The sequence below is a fragment of the Thalia democratica genome, chromosome 8 (assembly GCF_965202585.1).
Source record: "Thalia democratica chromosome 8, ktThaDemo2.hap1.1, whole genome shotgun sequence".
Lineage (NCBI taxonomy): Eukaryota > Metazoa > Chordata > Thaliacea > Salpida > Salpidae > Thalia > Thalia democratica.
Genome location: NC_139172.1, coordinates 30,467,437 through 30,493,967, shown reverse-complemented (window position 1 = coordinate 30,493,967; position 26,531 = coordinate 30,467,437). Strand labels below are relative to the sequence as shown.

The window sequence follows — 26,531 nt, the reverse complement described above, 5'->3', positions numbered from 1 at the left end:
ATTTATTTAAAAGCTGAATGAAAAGCAGTTGAATTTGATCAAGCAAATCGTTTTGGTTAAAATTTAAGCACTACACTTCTAGCAGTTGCTAATAGTTTCACTTGTTTTTCAAACAAAATACAGTAAACTTATTAATATTAACTTGCATTAACTATAGAGCTTACAGTTAGTTAAGTAAGAATGAAACTAAATGTATTTTTAGAGGCCTTTAAAAACTAAAGTTTGAACTTTTTAAATATTTTGTTAACATTTAAATAAACTTTAAAGAGATTTGCAAAAATATTAAAACGTTAATAGAGCTTTATTTTAAGTTTAACATTTAAAATTAGTCTTTGTATAAGATAAATGAAAATAAATACGTGATTTTTGTAAACATCAATAGCGTAATCTTTAAGTCTGTATCCATTACTATTTACAAGAAAGTGTTCTTTATTAAGCTAAAAAATGTTTTGGTAAAAAAAAACTAATTTTATTTTGTAAGTTAAGTATAATTGTTGATTTTCTTATTAAATATAAAAAAAAACAAAAATCAAATTACTGAAAAAAAAATTAAAACGCAACATTAAGTTACGTATACTACCTTTAAAAGTTTAATTGTTAAATGTAGTCATAACATTTTACTTTAACAATACAAAAATTATTTTTTTTTACAAACGAAAATGCATACTTGTGATAATATTTAAAAATTTAAATCTTCTGAGGTTTACAGAAGACAACAAACTGTTTTTTTTTTAATTGTTTATATGTAAATAGATTTTTGTTAATGAGCTACCTAATTTTCAAAAATTAAAAGTAAAAAGTTGGCTTGTACAAAAACAGTTGCTGTGGTTTTCCGACTGGCTTTGCTTGAATGAAGGCTTTGTACTTTATTTCTATTAAAACTAATGTACAACCTTAAAGAAATTTTAATTGAAAAAACGATATCATTAGGATAAAACCTACAGGTTAATTTTTTTTAAATATATTAATAGGTGTGTGCTTTGTGCTTTTAAAAAAATTATTAAGTTAAAAGATTAAACTTAAGGTTTAATATTTGAAAACTGAAAATTGCGTGTTTTTTACATTGTTAAACCATACTTTACGAGCGGTAACTTAGTTGGAATAAAAATTTTTTAAACTTACTTTTACATTTATAGTGGTCCAAAATAGATACTTTTCGAAACCTTGAAATAAAATTTTTGACTTCTAAAATTCAAAAAGTAATTGATTTGATTTTTTATAAAAAAACTACTTTACACTTATAGTGATCAGAATAAAAACATGCAAAAAAATTCAAAGTTTTTAAATAGGCCCTTCATCAATACTTAAACCACGATTCCATTAAAATTCTTGTAAAAGGTAGGAAAAAAGAAGTTCATTCGAAAAAAAAATTCTAGTTGCTTTAAAAACAAGGGAAATAATAAGTTTTAAATTTTTTAGTTTCAAAAACTGTTATGAACATGGCTAAGTTAACGCTCGTACATACTTTATTAAATTTTTTTTCTATTGTTTGAAATCAAAGAAAAGTGTTTGTGAAATGTTAAACTTTTGTCTAGTTTCTATAAAACAAAATTACATTGTGTTTCTTAATCCGTTAAACTATATATTTACATAAAGTGTAAAACAAAACTTTTCAAAACGTTAAAGTAGAAAAATAGGCTTTAAATTTAGCAAAATTGTACTTTATAAAAAATATTTCAATACAGCTTTTACTAGGCATTTTTAATTATAAAACACAGTATTTATTTTTAACAAAGCAACTATAATCACTGCAAAAAAATTTTCAAACTTCAATGTCTAAAATCGTTGTTGAGTATGTAAAATTTTCTTTATTTAAGCACATGATATGCTTTTTGCACTTTACTACATAAATATATGACTTAAAGTAACACTAATAAGGTATTAGTGTGTTAATATGTCCTTTGTAAACTAAATTTATTCTGCTAAAGCTAGAACTAAAAAAATACAATACTAGTATTCGATAAAATAGTTTAGAACCTATAAAATATCAAACTAGTTCGCAAAAACAGTATTTAAAAAGTATTTCTAAATCAGAATGACAATGAGCTTAAATTAAAAGTCTGTTGCTCTACAAATTTTAGAGCTAGTCACAAAAGTAAGAATTTCATGCTTTTACAAACTTTATTAACAATTATTACAGGTTGATTTATTTAACAAAAACCGAACTAGCTGTTCATAAAATAAACACCATACAGTTGTCTAGCGTACTTTTATTCTTTTTGATTTTAGCATCGAAGTTAATAAAATCATAAGAACTGTAAGTGTATTGTTTTGATAAAACAAAACTTAAGTTGATATCAACAAAATTTAAACAAAACTTAATTTTATTCCCGAGAAACAATGTTTTGTTCGATGTGTATAAATTAAAAACCTATCAAAAGTGCAATTTTTGTTTATAAGAATTAAATATTCATTAAATCTAGATATAAAAAAAAAGATTTATAGTTATTGGGTAAAAAGTAAATTAAAATATTTGTTTAAAATATAAAATTCTAAAACAAATATTGAAAACTATTTTGTCAAATAAAATTTTCTTTGCAAAAAGTGTGATAAAAAAGTAGCTTTCTTTCTGTTTCTTACATATTTAGTTTGAAAATATTTTTTAAGGATAAGTAAAACTAAAAAAGAAGAAGTTTTACTGTTTACAAACATTATCAGTTAATAGTTTTTCAAAGTTTACAAAAATTTTTAAAGTAAATTAGTGGTATAATTTGAAAAAAAAATTTAATACAGTAGACACTATTGTTTCAATATAACAAAAGTCTTACAAACAATAAAAATTTCCGAATAAAAACAACCTATATGGTATACAAAAGCTACAAGGTTAAGGTACTTATAATATTCATCTTGGCTTTTTAAACAAAGCCTTAAGGGCTGAACGAAACTTTTTATTTATAAGGTTGTACACTAAAATGTTCCATATTGAGTTTGTTGACAAAAAATATAAAGAAACATATGTATCAAGTTTTTCTTCTGTGTCTTGGCAGTCTACGTGATTTAATTTCAATACATAAAAACGAATGTGGTTATACAAAGTCGTCGATAAACTAAAAGTAAAACCGACAACCATCAAAATCAAAACTAATGACATTTGTTTTTCTGCTAAAAATTTGGTTCTAACCACTCGATTTAGTTTTAAAGATCTTTTATAGCTTTTGTAAAGACTCTTTAGAGTCAACAATGTAAATATCCACAATAATGCAAACAATACAAACATAAAAACAAATTCAAATATCTGGTTTGGGTTTTCACAACCTGATGGCTGAAAAAATGAACTTGTAGGTCTAGAACTTTGGTAATACCAAAAATCAATTATAACAGTTATAAAAGTTATATATACACTTAGTATCCAAATTATTATTGACAAAACTTTAGCTATTCTAATAGTGTTAGTTTTTCTGAATTTAAAAGGAAATGCAATTGCAAAATACCTATCAGCCGCAGCAAAAACAAGTGAAATTAAAGAAACAATAAGCGATATTTTACTTAATAAAAAGGTTATTAACCAAAAATAAAAGTCATCAAATATTGGTGGAACTGGTAAATATCTCGGTTGACAGTCAAAATGTTTAATTTCATAACCTACGTAGGTGTTTTTGTCAACAAAAGATTGATGACATTCTATACTATAGCTTGGAATGAAATATTTATAAAAAATATTAGCAGCATCGAAACACAGCAATAACGCCCAAATAGTATCAGAAACTGCAATGGAAGTTTTGAATACATACTGACTTTTTCTAAATTCTTTAGTCTTTCGAATGACAACTATTATCAAAATGTTTCCAATAGTTGAAAAAAGTCCAATTGAAGAAAAAAAAACAAATTCACCGACAAAAGATGCCTTGTCTCTATAAGAAATAGTCAAAATTGATACAGTTTTTAGGTTAGTTGCAATAATTTTAGTTTTGTTTAATTTAGAGTTCGTAGTTGCTACAGTTTCTTACACTTAGATCGCCTGTTGTCTAACTTTGAAAAAAGGTGTTTTTTCTCATATTTATAAAAACAGTAAGATTAAAAAAAACACAAAAATGAATTTTATAGCAGTACAACTTTGAAAAACTTCTTTTATATCAATTTTATTTTTAAGCAAACATACATTCTAGTTTATCTTTGTTAGCAACTATGACATTTAGAAAAACTCAACAAAAATTATTTCTAAAAATTTTTAATAGAAGTTATAGCAAATACAGACTATTTATGTTTCCTTAGTGTATTCGAAACTTAATTATAGATTTTTAAAAACTATAAATAAAATAAAATTGTATAAGTTTAAATTAGTGAACAATTTTAAGCATACAAAACATTGAAACAATTTTGAACATTACTACTTTGATAATTTCTTTAGTGTATTTTAAAATACAACCTTAGTTTTATTTTTATCTTTTTCAACAATAGATAAATAAACTACTAACTAAAGTACAATATTATTAAAAATTGAATTAAAAAACTGTTCTTACCTGTTACTACCAATTGCAAACAAAGAGTTTTTTTCATAGAAGTGTATATCCTCTGTTGTAATTGTATCACCGAACCATTGAATATGATATAAGTTTTTTATAATTTTTTTGTTGTTTTTAGCGTCAGCAGTTGTTTCATATTTACTATTTTCTAAACAAACACCAAAATTTCCAAGAAAAACAATAACTACTATGAACTTGTTTGTTTGCATTATAATTTATTAAGTTTAACTGTTTAAACAAAATGTTTTAATTTTGATTTGTCACGTTCTCTAAATGATTGTTTTTTTCAAACACATTTTAAAACTTTATTAGTATTTGAATAGTTTGGTTTTGGTACTGGTTTTAATTAAAAAATTTATACATAAGTCACTCATTTTCAAAATAAGTTTATTAATTAATTTCGTTTAGCGCATCCTCAGAATAATGTTGCTAAAAACTATTAATATTATAGTGTAATTTTAGTTAAATAAAATTAATTTGAAAAGTCGAGCTAAAAATAGTTACGTCATAAAGTATAAAAGTCTGTATAAAAAGTTTAAATTAGAATTAAGTTGTACAAATATAGTTTGAAGTAATTTATAAGACAAAATTGCTAAAACAAAAACATTTAAAATAGTAGAATTTTTTTTACCAAAAACTAAATTAAATAAATAAAAAGCACATTACAAAATACGACAAAAACGACAACAATAATACTATTAAAAACACGCTATTTATGAAGTTTTACATTATAAAAATCTCTTTCTTTGCAAATTTTTGGCTCGCGAGTTCTAATAAACAAAGATTCTAGAACTGAGAGATGGTAGGTGTTTCTAGCTCGGGATAGAATTTTGAACCTACTATCCAGGTAGTTCTCGGCACAAACAGGGTTGTTGAGGAGGTGATTGTGATGGCTGTTCACCTTTAGGCTTAACTTCGTCATTAAAAATAAACCTTTTTACCTTTTCGTGACATGCTGCTCTCGCCTGACGTGGAAACGTTGAGATGTTCAACCTACGTAGTCATTTCCGCAATGACATTTAAATATGTATACTACATTGCTCAAAACATGGGTAGGTGTGGCATCTTTCACAATTCCGTTAAGCGGGCGGTTGGTTTTGTACACAACACGTAGCGAAACGCTATTAAAGGTGGATTTTAAAGCTAATGAAGCTTGCTTAGCCAGTCTTATTGAGTTTTCACCCATATAAGGAAGGCGGAGGTAGACTTGACAAGGATGTGGGCCGAAAGAGGGCAAGCGGTTCATTTTGGACTTAGTTGCGTTCAAGAAGACAATTAGATGCGCTAAACGAAAATAATTAATAAACCTTTTTCGAAAATGAGTGACTTATGTTTAAATTTTTTATTAGTATTATCAAATTACTGATTATAAAATCTAAATAATTTTTATATCAAATTGCTGTACAGTTAAAAAAGCAATATTAGGCAAAAAGAAAAACTTACTTAATGTGATCTGTTTACATTTAAAAATCCGTAAAAAAACTTGCTAGTTTAAATAAGCACAATAAATAAAACAAATATAAGCAATAAAATCTATTAAAAAAACTTGGCATAATGTTAAAAACGACTTTAATGGTAAAGAAATCTATGTTACAGAAAAATAGACTTATTAAATAACTATATTCGTAGTTTTGGGTTAACAGTTTGAACCCTCTGCAAAAAAGTTTGAAATTAAAACTTTAAAATAATTAGTACAAGTCTATTTTACGAATGATATAGCTCTGCTGACTACAAAGCAGTACTTAATGCTTGTAAGAAAGTTCTAAATTACTTTTAAGTTGTCTACTAAACTTTTGACTAGAACATTTTAAATTATTATTACTTTTGAGTATTTAAAATTAAATAAAAAACTTGTGACTTTAAATAGTGGTTTTTTCATTTTTAATGTCAAAAATAGCTACTAACTATTTGTTTTACTCTGATTATAATGCACAAGTGTTTCGAATTAAAACTACAAAGTAAGTTTTATTTCGTTATTAGTAAGTTTTATTTCGTTATTAATTTAAAATAGGTTAGTTCTTACAAATTTTAAGACACATTGAGAGTCTGTAAGGTCTTTTTTATAAAATCTAAACGTTTTTACTGGTGTTTATAAATGTTAATAAAAAAATAACACTATTTATGTAAATGTTAACAGCAAAATCTTGAAACACTACACTTACACTTATCTACAAAAAAAAAAAGACTTTTATTATTCTAGAAAAAATTGTACTTTAAAAAATTAATAAATTATTTTTCTAAACAAAACAAAACTTTTAGCTAACCTAAACAAATATACAAGTATAATATTAAAGTAAGTAAATTTTAAATGTATAACTTAGTTTTAAACGATATTTAGTTGCGTATGTTCTTACAAAAAGTTTGATTTCTAACTTAGTCATAACAATGTATTGTAGAGCTATAACAAAAAAAAACTTATTGAATATGTTAAATGTTTACATACTAAAACTTTCAAAACCATCTTTTGTAAATTAAAACTACTAAAACCGTTAATAACTTTTTAAATTTTGGCCGAATTATAGTACAATTAACTCTAACTGTTTTTAACAATGTTTTTAGCATTTATACATATTTTATAATGAGTTACCTGAAAGTTTAAACTTTATAAAACTAAAAAAATTGTTAACTTGTACAAAAACTTTTTTTTTTCTGACTGACTTGCTCGATTAGATTTTTAACTTTAACATCATATTGAATTATCTTTGCTAAAACAAATATATAATCTTAAACGAGTTTTAATTAAAAAACATCTTTATGTTATAATTTACAACTAATAATTTTCAATGTAATAAAAAGTGTGTGTTTTCAAAGAATTTTGCTGGTTTAAAAGATATAACTAAATGTTTAGCATTTAAAAGTTATGAACTACGTGCTTCTATAAAGTGCAACTTTTTTTTTGTATTTGTTTGAAGTATTTTAAAGTTTTTATGATAGATTTATTTTATGAAATTTACACAAGATTAAACTTACCATCTGTTTATTAATATTTTAAACTTTTATATTTACATAAAATGTAAAACAAAATTTTTCAAAGTTAGTTAAACTTTAAAACAAAAAGACAATTTTTAAGTTAGGTAAAGTTGAACACCCAAAAAGTGTAATTCTATACAACTTTTAGGTCAGTTGGTATTTGTAGTTTTAAAAGTAAAAATTACTGTTTGCTCTAAATAGAGTAATCATTTTAATTAAAAATTATGATCACTGTGAAAAACGTGTTTTACTTTAATTTTGAAATCGTTAATGACTACTTAAAGTTTTCTTTTGTGTAACATAAAAAAACACAAAATAGATTCTCAATTTAGTGGATAAATAAAGAATTACAATAAATTAAATGATCTTTGGTTATAAGGTAAACATTTAATTAGAAACTTTAATCACTATGGTCACATGATAAAATTTGTAGTTTTCACCTGTGACTTGATAAAGTAATTAAGTATTAGGTTAGTACTGGTTACAAAAATATTCAATACATTAAAAACTAAGTTCGTTAAGTTTAAGTAAATGATTTAAAATATAAGACGATTTTCAGTTGTCATTTTATGTGCATACAATGGTACATTTGAACATGTATTTAAAAAAAACTAGTGTAAAATGTTGGTGGCAATTTGTAAATAACTGAAAGCTAGTTTTCTTTCCAAATAAAATATTATATAAACTTGCACTTAAAAAAGTCTGTACTAAAAGTTAGATTTTACCTATCATTTTATTTACATAAATACTTTAAATATAAACTACAATTTTTAAATCTGATATTTGCTTTGTGTCTTAAAAACTAGATACATAAATATTTTGAAATAAATAGTATGTTATTCTTAACTAAAATTTATCCAGATGTGTAATAGTTATTAAAAACCCTTTCTACTTATAAGAAAAATGTCAAATATTTAGTTTTCTTAGTTTTATCAGTTGTAAAAAACATTCAGTCTCAAATGGTTTGAATAAAAAATTGTTAGTAACTATGGTTCTTAATTTGGTTTTTCCTAAGCTACTTAAATAGTAAAAAATGTCTAAGGCGTTTAAAATATATTTTAGAATTTTAAACAAATCATAACAAAGTTTTACTAGCTGAAACTTAAGTTTATGTAACAGGAAGAGTTTAACAACAAATTTTAAGGTAATATAAAAAACCTTTACTTAAAAAAAGTTTTGTTAGTTATAGAGATTAATTCTGTAGTTTGAAAATATATCAAAAAATACGTTATTTTTGGCTTTAAACAGTTATTTTCTATAAATAAAATTCATTTACATGTTTTATGAATATGTAAAATGAAAAACTAAGTTTAACGTCATGGACAAAATGTCAAACTTTATCTAAGTAGTGTACGATTTGATAACCGAAAGATTTTTTCATACACTTGGTCCATGGACCAAACGTTTTTAAGCGTTTTTTTTGTCATTTAAAAAACTGAATAATATTAGTAAATAGATATTATGTAATCAAGAAGATAGAAAAAGTTAGTAAAAAAATAAATACTTAAAATGAACTGGAAAAAAATGTGTTTAAATTGTTAAGTTAAGAAAAAAATTATTTTAAAATATATTTTAATGTTAGTTTAAAAACCGGTATAAAATAAAAATACAAAATTGAAATTAGGGTTTACTTAGAAATACAAGAAAGATTATTTTTTACAGCAATAGTTTCTATAAAAATGTTAATTACAAATAATTGTTACTCTTAAATAAAAAAGGTTAATTTTTTTTAACAACTGAAAAAAAATTATAAAATACAACAAGTTTTTGTTTTTAGCTATTTAATTTATTTTTTCTTAATTCTTTAGCATATTTACTTATATTGTATCAAATTAAAATCTAATTTAATCGATAATATTAAAGCGTTCTCAATTGATTAGATTTGAAGTTAATGTAATTTTTTTTAAAATGAAAGTGAATATGTATTTTTTACTAGGTTAGTGTTTTTGGATAAGCTAAAACAAATAGACTCTAATAACTTTCAACAATGACAATATTTATGTTATAGTGGGTAATACCCTTTTTCGAACTTAACAATTTTATGTTTTATTTTTATAATGAAACATTATTTCATTTTAATTTAATAAATATTACATATTTAAATTTAAGTAAACACCCTATGTGTAGCTAAAACTGCCAGTGTTTCTGTATTGTTATAGTATATATTAGTTGTAACAATCGCACTGATAATTTTAACTTGCTAAACATTTGTTGGCTAAACTTTTTCTTACATTTAAAATGCACACATTTTTAGTGAACTTGGTCTGTAAAAAGTAATTTAGCTATTAAGCTGTGCACCAAACTGTTGTTTATTTCTGTGAGCCTTTAAAAATGAAAGAAATAATCTTTTATTGTATAAAGAAAAAATGTGCTTAAAAATAAAACAACCATCAAGTTTAAAGCATACTGCTGTCAATATTAAGAAAGAAAAATGTAAACGCTCACAACTAAGGTCAATGGATTGGCGTGGAGAAAGACCTTTTAGTCATCAAGCTGCAAATTTGTAAGTAATACTTTGAGCTAACTTTAAAACAATAATGAAGAAATAAAAAGTTATTATATATACTTTTTTTTTTTCTTTTGTTTTTAATTTTAAAAATGGTGAGCACCCTTTTTTAACCCATTACTGCCAATATTGACCATTAACCATAGTCTACAATGGGCTCCACACCGTCTACTCCCCTAGATTTTGATTTTTATGATCATGTACATTCACATTTTTCTTGTTGCCCTCTCTACAAGAGCAACCACAAAAAATGCAACAAATATCTCAAAATTGAATAAGAGGGAAGAGTTATTAATGTCAGTATTCATGAAATATCTAACCATAGAAACTGCAGTTTTCTATGGAATCTAAATCTTACATAACTTAGGTTTTGGTTTCAAAAAAATCAGGATTACCACTCAGGTAAGTTAAATTTTAGAAAAAAAAATAAAGATAATAAAAAACTCAGCCTAATTTTAAAATGGCCATAAAACCATAGTCCTGAAAAATCACAGACTTTGAAAATTTAGATAAAACATTATAGAGTTAGATATTTTTTTGGAAAAATCCTAATATTTTAAGAAAAAACAGAAATATTTAATATAAATTTTTTGAATAAATCTTTGAAAAACTAATGTAATTTGACATTTTTTGTATATGTGTTTAGCACTTGTTTTTTATCTCTCAATGTTCAAATCAAAGAGTGTATCAAAATAAGTTGAGTTTTATTTATAATTATAAACTATGAAGCTAAATAGTTCAATAAACTAATGAGTATACACCTATCTATAAACATATAATACAAATTTCTAAAATATATTTTTTGAATAAAGTTATTTTTCAACTTTACTTTTTTACTGGAGCTGTTAAAAATTTATTTCACCTATTATTATTATAATATATATATTTTAAGTTAAAAGTGCAAAAATGGCTTTAAAATATTAATATTGAAATATTTTATAGTCTTTAAAAACAATTGATTAGTTTCTCAAGAAAAAGTTGCATGCAGGCCAAAAGTTTTGTGCAAGTCCTAGTTATTTACATAATTGTAGTATATTCAGTAAAAACCTTATTTAACCAAAAAAATGTAAAATATATAATGATAGAACACTAGTAATTACTTATTAAAATAAAAGCCTAATGTAAGTTATTATCACAAAAACTTGTTTATTCTTTATTTTCAGGCTAGTTAAAACTTTTCTTTAAAACCCAGGGTGATTCAAGATTGTTTCATTTTGTTTTCAAAACTAAATTTCTGATCATTTTATTAAAAAAAATATTTATTTTTAAATCTCGGTTTATAAAGTCCTTTTATTATTATTTTATGAGAGTTAGGTATTTTAGCTTTATAATAAGGATACTTTTCAACTTTTTAAAATCTTTGACAAACTCAGGCTAGTTTCATGTAACATGTTTTGCTGTTTTCCCTTCAAGAAGGGCAACCACTTATTAAAAGGCATATAGGGTTTACTTTATTTTTTACTAGTTTATTTTTTTGCAAAGTTATATCTGAGCTGTAAAAAAATTTTAACTGCTTGAAAAAAGTCAATGTATTTTTTGATTTATAAGAGATCAAACTTAGTCAACTCAATAGTTTCACAGTGGAAGGCACAAAGCAAATAAAAAAACTATTTCACTAAAGATATATTTTCTCCTTCATTTTTAATCAATATTTTTCAAATTTTTACAGGAAGTCCATTACTGAAATTTAAATCTTTGCATCACAGGAAGTTTTTTTTGTTTATTTATGTATTGTTTTAGTTTTTTATTAATTTAAAAGTTCTAACATCCAAAGTTTCAAACTATATAAAGAATATTTCCTGAAAATTTAAGGTATCTAGCTAAAAAAATAAAGGAGAAGTAGATTTTTACTTTTTTTTCAGAGAAAGTTAAAGATGAAAAATTCCTGTCTATAAGTTTGTATTTGAAACTTCTAAAAAAACATCTATATCTCATAAAATAATAAATTTTTTATGTAGTTTATATAAAAAACTAAGAGTTAAAAAAATTTAATTTAACAGAATAAAGTTTAAAAAACTAAACATTTTTATTTAAATTTTTATTGAGTAAAATTAAACACTTTTTGACAATGAGCTAGCTATCAGGCTTGCCACACACATAGGGAACTCAGGGAATTTTGAAGTTGTAGAAAATCTCAGGGAAACTCAGGGAATTTTGATTCTCTTTTTTTAACTCAGGGAAACTTAGGGCAGTTTTGGTTTTTTCTAAAAAAAATCAGGGAAATTTTAAGATTTAAAAAAAAAATCTCAGAGAAATTTGTTTTTAGATCTAGAATGAGATTTAGTAATCCAGTTTCAATTTTTTGTTCAAAAAAGTTAGTTTTATTAATTTTTAAGTGCTTATTTAGAAACTTTTTAGCTTTGCAGCAAGTTCTTCAATATTCTTAGAATTATAATGGTAATTTTTAAAAAGATAATTTTTTAAAGAATTTGAAAAAAACTCAGGGAAACTCAGGGAAGTTTAAGGTTACTCAGGCAAGTTTTTGGTCATTCAGGGAAGATTTTTTTACTCAAAGAGTGGCAACCCTGAGCTATATGGTAAAAATGATTTCATTAGTTTTGAAATAAATTAAAAATAAAATTACTTTTACAAATAGAAAATAATAAGTTTTTTTTGTGTGTGACATGTAAAAGGTGATATGTTTTAAGTTGAGTAATAAAAAAACATTAGTAGTAAATCGAAAGTTTTTTTTATGGTTTCTTAACACTTATAATGTCTGTCATAATAAATATGTTTTACAAAGAAAAAGTCGTGGTCAAACAAGGGTATAATATAGATTTTCAATGAATATTTTCAAATTTTAAGAAAATTGCCAATGAATTTTTTTTTTCTATATGTTTCTATTGGAAACTTTTTACTCAACTGATGATATCTCAAAAGTTTAATAATATACTTTAGTTTTGTGAAAAGTATCTTATAGTATATAGTTATAGCTTTCATAGAATTAAATGCTAGTTATAAAAAAGGACTCCCTATGGCCTTGAAGTAATTAGTTTTAATTGACTTTTAGCAGTGTTGCTACACATTCAAGGTACTTTAGAGACTCAGAATATTTCGAAATTTTAGAAAATCTCAGAGAAATTCAAAATAACTCAGAGCAGTTTTGATTTTCTATAAAACTCTCAGGATAAAGCTATTTTTTCTTAAATCTCAGTTTAGATTTGTTTTCTAGATCCAGAATGAGATTTAGTTGATCCAGTTTCAATGATTTGTTCTTTTATATACCTAATTTTGTACATGTATAGTTTACATACACTGATTTTGAAATGCTTATTTAATTTCAAAATCAGAAACCAGACATCTTGTTCTAAATTTTTTTTAGCATATATAACAGTTTAATAATTTACAACACTTTTTATTTACTCCAGCATTGTTATTAAATTAAAATGCAGCAGAAAACCTCCTAGCAGAAAGCAGACATCTGGTCCTCATTATTGAGCGACTTCTCCTCATCCTCCCAACCCTCCAAGTTCCTCCACAAGAAGTCAATGGTGGTGTTTGGGGACGAACTGACAGGCAAGTCCACCCTGGCAACTAAGCTGTGTTGCCACGGTGATAGTGACAAGGAGAGGGCCCACCACGGCAACGGCCTGGACTACCATGAATTGGTTGTCAAGGGAGATGACGATGACAAGTCAGCCACATGCAATGTGTGGGTCACTGATGAACATCTAACAGGTTAGAAGTTGTTTTAAATTGTACATTTTTCTTTATACAATAATATTTAAATTGTATTTAGTGTTAAGTATTGTATTATTGTTTTGATTTTTTTTGTAAAGGTTGTTTTATTATGTTGTTATTATACAACTTGAAACACTCATAATAATTATTACTATATTTGTTTTTAGTTATTTAATTGCTGTGTTGATTGATTTATTTTAAATTTTTGTACGTAGTTTGAGATATTCTTTTTTCAATATATTTTTGTATTTTTTTGTTCTTATGAATTTTTCTTAATTCTTACATTAATGTAATTATCACTTTTACATTTGACTAACAGGCTTATTATTGTTTTAAACTTATTTAGTAAAGCTATTTACTTCTGTACTACTTCTCCTTATTTTAAAACTTTTACCACCTAATTCAAACAAACTTTCACATGAAAGTTAAAAAACTAATAAGTAACAATGAATTTATTTAAAAAATTTCAAAACAAAATGTAATGAAACTGAATAATTTGATATTATTTTGTGAAAGTATGCTTATTTGTATTTTTTTATTTGATTGAAATTTTAACAGTATCATTAACGTTAAAATTTTTGAAGCTTATATTTAGACAATGTATAAATAATTTTATTAAGTAGTTCTGAAAATAGGTTAATATTAGCACTAAAATAGAACTGTTTTATTTCAAAGTATAAGTTTTATAAAATTAAAGACGTGAAATTTGCTTTTATTAGAAAAGTCTAAGATTAAGGCCGTAGGGGGTAAGCCATGTTTTTTATAAGTTGATCTTATTTTATAGAGTTTTTTTCTAAGCTTCAAGACGCTTTTTATCGTTTTAAAAAAGTTAAATTATTTTTTGAGATATGACCAATCAAAGTTGGGCCGCGTTATAGGTTCCCTATGGAAAGGGAAAACTAAAACAGCAAAAAAAGACTATTTCATTTAAAATCTATCTCCTCCTACATTTTTCAAGAAATCTTCTTTAAACTTTCACAGTCTAATCTTTATACTATAACAAAGAAATGTTACTTTGGACTTTAAACAAAAATTTGTAAATTTTTTTTTTTAATTTTTGTGAAATTTTTTTTTTTTTTTAAATTATTTAAATTCATAAGTAACATTTTTTTTTAATATAAGGAACATTTCCTGAAAATTTGAAGAAGATTGCTTGAAAAATGAGAAGGAGATAGATTTTTAGTGATTTTTTAAGTTTTTGAGAAAATTGACCTCAAAAAATTTGCGGTCTATACATTTGTATTGGAAACTTATTACAACAAATAAAAAGTCTCAAAAGTTAAATGATATTTTCAAATTATTTAAAAACTGGCTTGTAGTTTGTACTAAAAGCTTTCATATAAGTTCCATAGTTAATTTTTGTAAAAAAAAATGTTAAAAGTATAAATTATAAATAAGTATATTCAGACTTTGAAAAGTAGTTTTTTTTTTTTTAATTGTATGCTTGAAATTTTTTGATATTAAGTTAGTATAAGCATGTTAATAAAAGTGCCTTACATAATATTTTTTTATTAATATTAATTTGTAGTTACAATTATATGCTTTAAAGCAGCGGTTCTTAAAATTTTTTCATGCTTTACCCCTTCTTGGAAGGTTATTAACAATTTTACCCCTTTCTAGAAGGTAATTACCAAATTTACCCCAAATTAATAAAATAGTGTTCAATTTTGAGAAAAAAAAACTAAATTATTTAAACTTAAAGGTTATTAAATATAAAAGTTACAGTCAAATACTAACTTGTAAATTAAAAAGACAATTAATTAATATTAATTTGCATAACTTGTAATAAAGAAAATTTACCCCCTAGGTTAAGAATCGCTGCTTTAAAGTGTTTATAATGAATAAGTATATGCGTGTTAAAAAAGTACTCGTTTAAGTTGTTTGTTTGAATAAAGTAAGTCAAAAAACAAGTTAATATTTTTTTAGTAACCATTTAAGATTTGAAAGCAAAGTTAAAAGAGAAAATTAGTGTTATATTTTTTTAAGCCAAATTAAGGGTTGCAATAAAACCTGGAGTTTTTAATAATTTTTACAGGTATATTAAATAAATTTACATTATATTAGAAAAATCTATAAAGTGTAGTATACTTTTTAAATAATTTAGAATTTATTTACTATAGGACAATTTGAAGTAGCGTTACATTATCTTTTTAATAGTTTTATACTATTTAAGATATTTTTTGACCTTTAATTTAATTTAATACTAAAAATGGACAAAAAAAATCGAAATATATAAAACCTGGATTTTTTTCTTAAAACTTATTGCAAATTTGGTAGTTGTGAAAACTTTTAAAAGGAGTCTTAACAAGTTATGTTTTAATTATGTTGTGTGCGAAAGTTTTATTGTGACATAACAATTAAAAAACTGCAAACAATCATTTAATAATAAACAAATACATATATAAAATGTAAACATCTTATGCATGTAAGAAACAGGGTTGCCAAAAAACTTTAAAACATGTAATTTGACACTTTAGCTTAAAAACCTGGAAAAACCTAGAATTTGAGATATTTTGAAAAAAAAACTTGGAATTTTAAACATTTTTTACATGTTAAGCAGAAAAATTTTGATTTGACACAAAAATTTACCATGTAGATAATTTTTATTTGTCATTATCAAAAAGTAGCTTTAAAATCTTTTCAATGTTTTTATGCTGTTTAACACAGTTTTTACCTTAAACTTAACTTTAAATTAAAAATAGACCAAAAAATATGTATTTTCAAAAATCTGGAGAAAATTTTGAAAACCTAAAGAAAATTTGCCAAAAACAATTTGCAACCCTGAAGTAGTATTTATTTGAAGATGATAATATTTAAAGTTGTGGAAATCATGTCTAATTATGTGTGAGTCATAAACTAGCACATTTAGTGTATCAATGATTAGTTTAGTTGAAGAATCTGTGTTGACTTAATAATTAAAATTTTTAAAGTTGCTAACTGTTAATTTTTTGTATTTAATTTAAATACTTTATTTTATTTTTTTATTGATTTAGTTCTCACATTTTGTATATAGTATTAGAAGCTGTCGTTTTTTTATGCATTTATTGACTTGTTATATTGTGTGTTAAACTTAATGATGGACAAAACAACTTAAGTAAAGCATTAAAAGCTAATTTCTTCTTAAACTCTTGAGTAAACCCTTAAAAATTGACAAGGATAAAACTTTACCTGGTATACAAATTACTCTTTAGACCCATGATTAAATCCTTTTAGGGTCATTTAATTAGAAGCAATTTAGAATATAGATAAACTTTTAAATAATAAAAGCGTTAAAGAAGCTTTTTTGAAAGAAAATATAATGTTAAAAAGCTATATCAATTATTGTTAATTATATTTAAATCATTAAACAACACAGGTTTTATTATTTAATGATATGTTTTAACTTTGTAAACCTAATTACTAATATTTCCAGTTAGTTGTAAATAAGTACTTAATTTTTTCCTAGACCAAAATATCTTTAAAGTCTAATTCAAATACCGCAACTTGACATTGCATGCTCTTTTTTTTTGTCTTTGAAAAATTACTTGGTAAAATGTTTTATATAAACATGTTGTAATCAAAATTTTAATATTTTCTATAAAAATTAAAGTCGATAGATAAAACAAGCATTATAAAATGTTGTTGAAAACGTTTAAAAAGAGTCTTCTAGAAATTTTTTTTAATTAAGTTGAACTTAGTAGAAGTTTTTAATGTCATAGCTTATATGAAATATCGTAAGCTGAGACAAGTTTTATATAAGCATAAAAATTTCTTTAACTTAATTTTATAAAACTTTCATAATAACTCTGTCTACTTCGGTTACATGACAATTGAAATTTGTTTTAGTAGTCACATCTGAAAAAACTAATTAAACTTAAAAAAGTTATCATAATGCTTATGTAGATCTAATTAATAAAAATGCAGTGGTATAAAAATTTAAAATTACTTATTTTTATTTAGAAAACATATAACTACTAGGGAAAATTAACTCTATTTTAGAATTATTAAGGTCTGAGTTTAAACAGTCGTGGATCGTTTATTTCAATAGCTATCAGCAAGTTCAAAAGTTGTTTTTCTGAGTTAAAAAATTCAAACCAGGTATAACTTGCTACAATCCAAATATTAAACACTTTCTGACATAGTTGAATATTTTCAGGCGCCTCAAGGACAAAATACTGGCCGGATATCAGAGTTACGTGGAACCGGGCCAGGAAAATTTTCTAATGTACAGTACAGCAAGTATGTTTAGTTTTGTAAAATAAGTAGTTTATTTGTTATTAATGACAAATACATGTTTTACGAATTAACCAGCTACAAAATGTTCAAAGTACAAGCTTATACATACAACTTATATGAAATATGAAGTCTCAAGTTTTTTACCAACAAGCAATTTCAACATACAGCAGTATATGATTTAGTTTTAAGTAACTTTTAAAATACCCATTTAATAAGGCTAATAATTAATTAATTACAAAACAAAACTAATAAATCTCGCCTCAGGCCACCCACGACAGTTTAGACGTGTCCACTCTCACCAACAATAATAAAATTTCTCACCAACAATTTCTAGTACTTAAACTTTATACTTTAAATTTTAAACAACTTTATATTAGCATCGCCTAGTACATGTAATTTTATTTACCTATTATGACGCATAATCTTACAATCTTATTAATTTTACTATTTTACAAAAATCTATTTAGTTATCTACAAGAACTATTGAAAAGGGTAGATTGAAAAATTTTTAGTTCACAAAAAATAAAATATACTGCAAAATGAATTGTTGTCTCCAATTTTTATACAATGATAAAATAATTAAATAAACATGTAACAAGAACAAACTAACAAATATGTCCGCAGGCCTTCCACGACAGCTTGGACGAATCCACGCTCACCGACAACCTGATGCTTCCAATTGTCGTCGTCGCCACCAAATGCGACCACCTGGAGGCGCTGGAGAGCCAGCACAACTACGGGGAGGAGCAGTTCGATTGCGTCCAGTACCATCTGAGGAAGTACTCCATGCGGGTGGGAGCGGGTCTGGTGTACACCTCGGCCATGAAGGAGGACAAAAACGTGGAAGTTTTGAGGAGGTGGGTGATTGTTTGTTTATTTTGTTTAATTATATATATATATATAAAATTACGTCATAATCTATTTATGCAAAAAATTTTTAACTTTCATTAGTGATTTTGTTTTGTGCCTTATTTTAAACTTGTTTTGAAGCTGATGAGTGAATAGTCACGAAACTCGAGTCCTTTGAGTTTTGCATCTTTAAATAAACCTTTTTGATAATAAAGCCCTCAAGATGGGCTCAGTGTGAAAAATTTAATTTATTAAGTTAAATAACTTAATTTTATATACATATATATATATAGAAAGTAAGGTGATTGTTTAAACTTAAACATTTTCTACAGAGCCACTTGAAGAGCTTATAATTAATTTGTTAGGAAAATGTGATATAAAAATTCTAGAACATATGTTTCATAAAAAAATAAAAAGATTGTCTTTAATCTTAAGCTAGTTCAATTTAAAATAAAAAGCACTTTGGTAAACAGAGATACAAAATTTATATAAAAAAAGAATTAAATGACGTAAGAATTAAATATTGTGCATTACAAAAATACGGTGTAAGTATTTTTAATATATATATATTTATTTATTTTATTCATTTGGTGTACACCTCCGGCCATGAAGGAATTTAAAAATGTAGAGATTTTGAGGAGGTCGGTGGTAGTTTTTAATTTTGTTAAATTTAATTTTTTTCTAAATTATTACATGTTTTATTGATGTAAACAAAAATGTGGAGGTTTTAAGGAGGTTGGGATGCTTAATTTTTTTTTTACTGTTATTCTTTTGTTTTACATATTTTATTGTTAGTTTTAGGACTTTTTTGAACCTAACATGAAGTAAGTTTTAAACGGTTAATGTTAATATCATATAGTTATTTTATTTATTTTAAAGTGTTATTATCTGTTATTAAACAGTAGCTTGCAGTAGCTCTCGTTGTTACTTAGTGTATTATGCGTAAAATAAAGTTAAATTTTTTAAGGAGATTGATTTTAATTTGATTAATATTTCTTTTTCATAAGTTTTTGTGTGTATTAAGGGTGAAATTATTTTTAATAGCATTTTGTCTGTTTTAAATTTCTTAAAACAAATAATTATTTTAATGTTTGTGTATTTGTAATGATATAAAAAGTGTTATTGATTTCTAATTTGATTACAACAGTAAATTTTTGTCTTTATAGAGCTCTTAAATTTCAAACACATCATACACAAACTCATGCAAAGTTTAAAAACGTTTTTTTTTATAACGATGATTTTAAACATATTTGAAAAATACCTTATAACTTTTTATACAGGGTTGCCAAAAAGCTGGAAAAACTTGGAATTTGGCATTTCAGCCTAACCTGGAATTTTGAAAAAAAAATCACCAAAAAAATCTTGAAATATCTGGAGTTTTTAACAATTTTAACACGTTATATAGTAAAATTTTGATTTGACACAAAAATTCTATCGTATAAATAAATATTTGTTGTCATCTAAAAAATTGTTTTATTAAAAAACACATTTAAAGTAACTTTACAGTATCTTTTCAATGTTTTTTTACTATTTAACACAGGTTTTTATTTAAATTTAACTTAAAACTAAAAATAGACCCAATATTGTGTAATTTTAAAACCTAGGAAAAAATTTCCAAAAACATTTGGCAACCCTGTGGTATCACGTATTCTTAAACTTATAAGTTATACAAATTCAACTTATTTATAAATTAAGTAATTTAAATAAAAGTATCAATAATCACAGATACATCACACACAAATTGTACGGGTTCAAATTCGACAAGACCGCTTCCGTGGTTGACAGGGAATCGGTGTTCGTACCGAGCGGTTGGGACTCTGAAAAGAAGGTTAAAGTGCTGGCAGAGTCCTTCGCCAATCAGATATCTCCGTCAGTTTGTGTTGTATGGTTGAGTAAAGTATTTTTTTAAACTAAATAAGAGTTTTTGATTTACTTTTTTGCCTATACGTATTTTCTGTTAGGTTTTTTAGAGAGTATTGGTAGGGATTTTTTTTTTACTAATTTTGGTTTGTCGGCTGAATCCTTTGCCAATCAAATATCTCTGTTAGTTGATATGATGATTAAGTTAATTCAGAATATTTGAAATTTTGTTTATAAGTCTTTTCTTTTGGTTTTAAAAAGCATCACCCTACTTTTTTGTAAATAATTTTCTAGTCACATATCTCTGTTAGATTATATTGTGTGGTTAAATACAGTAATAGAAAAATAAATATAGAAGTTTTTACCTACCATTAGTTTTTATATTTTAAATGGATCAAAAGATATATAAAAATACAAAAATATATAATGTAGTATTTGCTTAAAAGTTTCAGGGTTGACAAATAACCTGGAAAAACCTTGAGTTTGAAAGTTCAGGCGAAAAAATCTCTGAGAAATTTTATACTGATAATGGACAAAAAAACTTGTACTTTTGAAAACCTGGAAGAAATTCAGAAAATCTTTGACAACCTTTGTGAATTGTATTTTAATTAATAAACATTTGTAAAAATACTATAAAGGAAGCACGAATACTCGCAAGTTATATGCAAACTTTAAATAGAAACAGTATAAAACATGATATTTCGAACAGGGACCACGAATACTCGCAAGTCATATGCAAGCCAGTGGTGCAGAGGAAACTGGTGGCCGAACTGAAGGAGCTTGTGGTGGATGACGAGCAAACTTTCCTGCACAAATGCATGAACTATCTGCTGCAAGCAAAACCCGACAAAGGAAGGACTTCACTCGCTGGTCAGTTGTTTTTAAATTTTATATAATATATTTAGTTTTTTTACTATTTATTTTAAGTAAAGCCTCAGTTAGTAGAGAACTTCTCATTCGGGGTAGAGGAAAATTAAATCTTTTTAATATGTTTATTGATTATAGTTTTAAATATTTTATTATTTAATTTAAGTGATGCTTGATAATTTCTGTAACAATATTATTTAAGGTGTAATTAATGTAAGTAAGGTAAATAATTTTAACTACATTGTATTTAGTTGTGTTAAAGTTTATGTACAGTCTGATAGAAAACACTGCTTATTGATTATTGAATTTAGAAGAGATTAGTAATCAATTTTTTTTTTGTCAATAGTTATATTTTTCTTGTTTGTTCCAACAGTAGAAAAATTCGAAAAATTTAACCGTGACCGTAGGAGGTCGATGCCAGGTAAAGAAATGTGTATATAAAAGTATTAGTTTCTATTTTATAAATACTGTAAATATTAATTAACACAAAAGTATGCAATAAAATAAATACATAAATAAGTTTTATGTAACTATAATTTAAGATTTTCCATTAGTAAAATACAAAGCTAGCCAAAAAAAGTTTATATGCTAATCCTATCGCAATTTAAATTAATAAAAAATATATTAACTATTGGAATAATCACAGATATTTTTTTTTTCTTTTTAAAGGCACATTGTATTTTAAAAGTGAATGAATTTAAAAAAAATAAAAACAGGAATTATTATGATTTTACTAGTTAAGTTTGATTATTTACTTGTTTTTCCTTAGACTAAAGGAGAGAAGTTATTAAACTTTTTTTTTTCTGATCAACCTGCTTAATAACTTGTTATCAAAAGTTATCTTGTGTTAGATAAATTAGCTAAAGCAGTTTTGTATTTAAATAGTCTGTAACAATATAATCTTAATTATTTCATTTGAACGGTAATCTATTACATATGTTTACAATAAATAAAACTTTTTTTTATAACAGTGATATCTGGAAACTTAAATACAGACTCAGGTTGTTTTAACTTATTAAAAGTTTTATTTTTCACAAAATTTGTTTTAGTAATATAATCAAATAACTTTAATCGTACTAATCAGACGAAGAAAATTTGATTTCATAGAAATACTTAATTTATAAATTAAATAAAGACAAATTAAAATACTAGTTAGCAATATAGAGTGTTTTTGGTTTGTTTGATATGAAAATGTTTTATTATTGTTTTACAAATTGTTTTTAAAGAAAAGTTATCTTGTCTTTATTTAAATAGTTAGTATAGATACTGCAATAAGTTTTGTAAAGTTTTATGGCATTTTTTTATAACATAACTAAAATTTTGTTTATTTAATTCAACTGTTGTTAAAGCAAATGTAAGTTTTAACCAACTTTTTTTCTTGTGCTTAATTATTATGTAGGAATGAGAAAAGATTTTCGCAATCGCGGTTAATTTTGTTTTTATTTTAATCAGTTTGTAAAAAAATAAATGTTTAGTTCAGTTTTTAAGTTAAACAGTGTTTATATTATTAAGTATTTCAATTTTGTCTGATGCTGCAAAGCTATTTCCTTAGTAAACTTTTTAGGTTGAAAAATGGCATTAATAGAGTTATAATTTCTATAACATTAGCTTCATTGGTTTGATGAACTTTAGATTAACAAAATAATTTTTCATAAATAAATACATTAATTAAAATATTTATATACATTTAATTTACAAATGTATCAAAAACTTTTTTTCTCTTGTTTTCTGAAATAACAGTGAAAAGGAAATCGGATTTGTTTGAAAAAATTTCAGAAAACTTAGTTTAAGCCATTAAATATGGAAAAAGTTGCTCATAAGTTTAAATCTAAAATCTTTTTGTTAACTACATTTTTTAACTTACTTATTTTATATAGTGCCTTCAATGTCAAACTAAACAGTATAACACTTTTCCATGCCTCACATTGTGGTTTCAACCCAAAAAGTACAATAACCAACTTGTCCTCACTCCTCGCACAGGAGGTGACATTTTTAACCATAAAAGAATTATAATTGTAACCTATGAAAATTAAATCAACTTGTTATACCTCGTAGAAAAAACTTTACTCATAATGATATTAACAATTTACCTTCAACCTGAAAAGTTAAAAATACTTTCATTTTCGCAGGAGGTGACAACCCGCTGAGCAAGAAGCCCTCGTCCCTCCACAATTCTCCCATAATGAAGCCGTCACGTGACTCGCTGTCCTCCATCGGTTCCACAGGCGGCAAGTCGACCGTGAAGGGCGACGGCAAGCAGCCTAGCAACGAGCGCATGCTGGCCAACTTCTTCAACTCGCTCCTGCAGAAGAAGGGGCCCCAAGCAGGGGGAAGCCCCCAGCAAGCAACTCCTCCTAAGAAGCAGGTGAGCAGCAGGGAAATAAATTAAAAATGTAAAAAAAAAATTTAATAAATTACCGATAATTGTTTTGACTCAGTTCAATAGTATTAACAAAATGTAGGGTTGCCACTTTACCTGGAAAAACCTTGAAAACCTGTAATTTTAACAATTTTCACATATACAGTTTTAAAATTTTGATTTTACTCAAAATATCTATCATATAAATAAAAAATTTTTGTAGACATCAAAATTTTTTTTAATAAGGGTTTTCACTTTACCTGGAAACCTTGAAAAACATGGAATTTGATAATTTAGGCAAAAAAAACCTGGAATTTGAGAAATTTTGAATAAAACCTGGAATAACCTGGAATTCGAACAAAAATCACTAAAAAAACCTAGAAAACATGTAATTTTAACAATTCTCACATGTTTAGTAGTTAAATTTTGATTTGAATCAAAAAATTTATCATATGAATAAAAAAAATTTTTCATCATCAAAATTTTTTTCATTAAAAAACATATTTAAAGTAGCTTTACAAAAAATTTTCCAAGTTTTTATACTATTTAACACAGTTTTTTCCTTTAACTTAACTCTAGACTATAAATAGACCCAAAAATGTGTACTTTTAAAAACCTGGAAGAAAATCGGAAAACCTGAAAAATTTTTGAAAAAACGAGTGTCAACCCTTAACATAATTTAGTATTAATTTATTACAGCAAATCCTCCTAAGAAACAGGTAAGCAAGGATTAGAAGGGATAAAAATATATTCATAAAAAATGAGGCATTACCGTATAGTTTTATATTTTTTCACTCAGCTCAGTAGGTATTATACATTTTTTTAGTATTTTAGTTTTGTTAAAATTTTAGCAAAAAACTTTATTATTAGAATTGTTTTTTATAACTGTCTTAATCCAGTTCAATAGTATTTAGGCATAAAAGTTTTAAGTTATAATTTTAATTAACTCTCCTCAAAAGAAGTTCGTAAGAAGGGAGTAGGTAAAAGTTTTCAAAAAGTTAAAAATTACTTAATGAAAATTTGAATTTTCGTATTGATGAGCAAAAAGTAGAATAAGTTATAAAAAACAATGAAATATTATCTAAAGTTTAGTTTTTACTTTTATTTGAAAACCTTTTGTTTTAATATTTGTAATAAAACTTTGTTTCAGTTCCACACTGTTGCAAATAGTTAGTAGTTTTATTTTGTCTTTATAATTGACAATTGTAATTCCTGAACAAACTTTTTTAATTTGAAACTTTTCAAATATATCATTAGTATTTCTTTATAATTTAAATAACACTAGTTTAAATAAAACAAATCAGCTTAATTCAATTTATTTTATTAAAGGTAAACAAGGAGTAGATGGATAAAGTAAGTATTTGAGGAATTTTTGTATTGTTTTATTTTTGGCAGAAATTTTTAGATTTTTGAAAGTGAAATATTTGGGTATAAAAGTTATTAATTTGTCAAGGTAAAACTTTCCTTTTATTGTTGGTTTAGCTGATTTTGTAAATTATTTATTTAGTTTTAAATACTACTATATGAAATTTTACTAGATATATGTTTGATCCACAAATTTTAAACTCTCATGTTAGTAAAACTTCCAAAATAACAATAAATGAAAATACAAAAATTATTTCTGAAAAATTACAATGGTGCCTATCATGTGATTATAATTTGAACTAATTTTTAAATTATTTATCAAAATATTCTAACAAATTTGTCAGGTCACTTTTCGCTTATTAAAATGTGTATGTTTGCTAGTTACCAACTTGCTTTTTATTTCTTTATTTTTTCATGATAGTTATATTTCTTTTATTTATTTTTCATGTACCTAATTTTTTTTATAAAGTTAAAGTTGCTATTAAAGAATATATTCAGCCAAATTTTTCGGGCTAGAATTCTTAACGTTTTACTGATATCCATCGTTACAAAATATTGTTTAGCTTTTTTTCAAAAAATTTCAATTTGTTTATTTAAATTTAAAAAAAGTGTTTATGTTTATTAAACCTTTAGCAAATTTTATATTAAGTATTTTGGCAATGATTATATATATATATACCCTTGTTTTTATTGAGTAACTTTTAATACTTTGGTATTTATAAACAAATACTTATTTTTGAAAATTTGTTTCAGAAAAATTACAATACAATACATTTTTCATATTTGTTAGTCCGTAACTGTATTTTATAAATGATAAAATTACGTTTGTACGTTTTTTATTTAATTAAAAAAGGTTTTGAAATAGTATAAATGCATGTAATTTATATAAATTGACTATTATTGTTTTGCAATAATGTAATTTTATTTTGTTTGATGTTTAAAAGTAATTAAGTGGAATATTATTTAATACTTAATCCATTGTTTTTATTTTTTGAATGTATAAATAAGCATTTTTATATTAACTCATTTTTATTAACATTCATAGTTCAGCTTCTTAAACTTTTGTGTGTATTTTTGCTTGAATGTATGTTTTTAAATTTTTGATTAAACATCGAAAATAGTTTTATTTAAACTGTTTATAATATAAGTTTATAATTGTTTTTGAATTATTTAATAATATTAACTTTGAAAATGTAGTATTGAACAGTTTTTTTTTATTCTTTATATCACTTCTCTAAAATGTTTAAATTTATGATTTCTATAAAGAAATTTCAAGTTTTTTTTACAGGTTAGCAAGATTTTTGTTATATTTGCCTTTACAGTTAATGCAAATTATGCTTTAAAAATAATTTAATTAAAGTATTGAGGTATCTACTGTAGGTTTCAAGCTGTTCTT

General features: G+C 24.5%; 1 protein-coding gene across 1 annotated transcript in view; it reads left to right on the top strand.

Moving 5' to 3' along the window:
- Positions 1-25,405, top strand: part of LOC145843133 (cytoplasmic dynein 1 light intermediate chain 2-like) — a 40,536-nt gene extending 15,131 nt beyond the window's left edge. The window contains exons 4-11 of the mRNA XM_082950595.1: positions 13,350-13,617; positions 14,179-14,188; positions 17,756-17,834; positions 18,460-18,692; positions 20,410-20,553; positions 21,254-21,414; positions 23,541-23,776; positions 25,100-25,405. Coding sequence (XP_082806721.1) covers positions 13,350-13,617; positions 14,179-14,188; positions 17,756-17,834; positions 18,460-18,692; positions 20,410-20,553; positions 21,254-21,414; positions 23,541-23,776; positions 25,100-25,114 — 1,146 coding nt within the window. The 3' untranslated portion in view covers positions 25,115-25,405. The remainder of the gene's footprint in view (positions 1-13,349; positions 13,618-14,178; positions 14,189-17,755; positions 17,835-18,459; positions 18,693-20,409; positions 20,554-21,253; positions 21,415-23,540; positions 23,777-25,099) is intronic.
- The last annotated feature ends 1,126 nt before the right edge of the window (positions 25,406-26,531 follow it).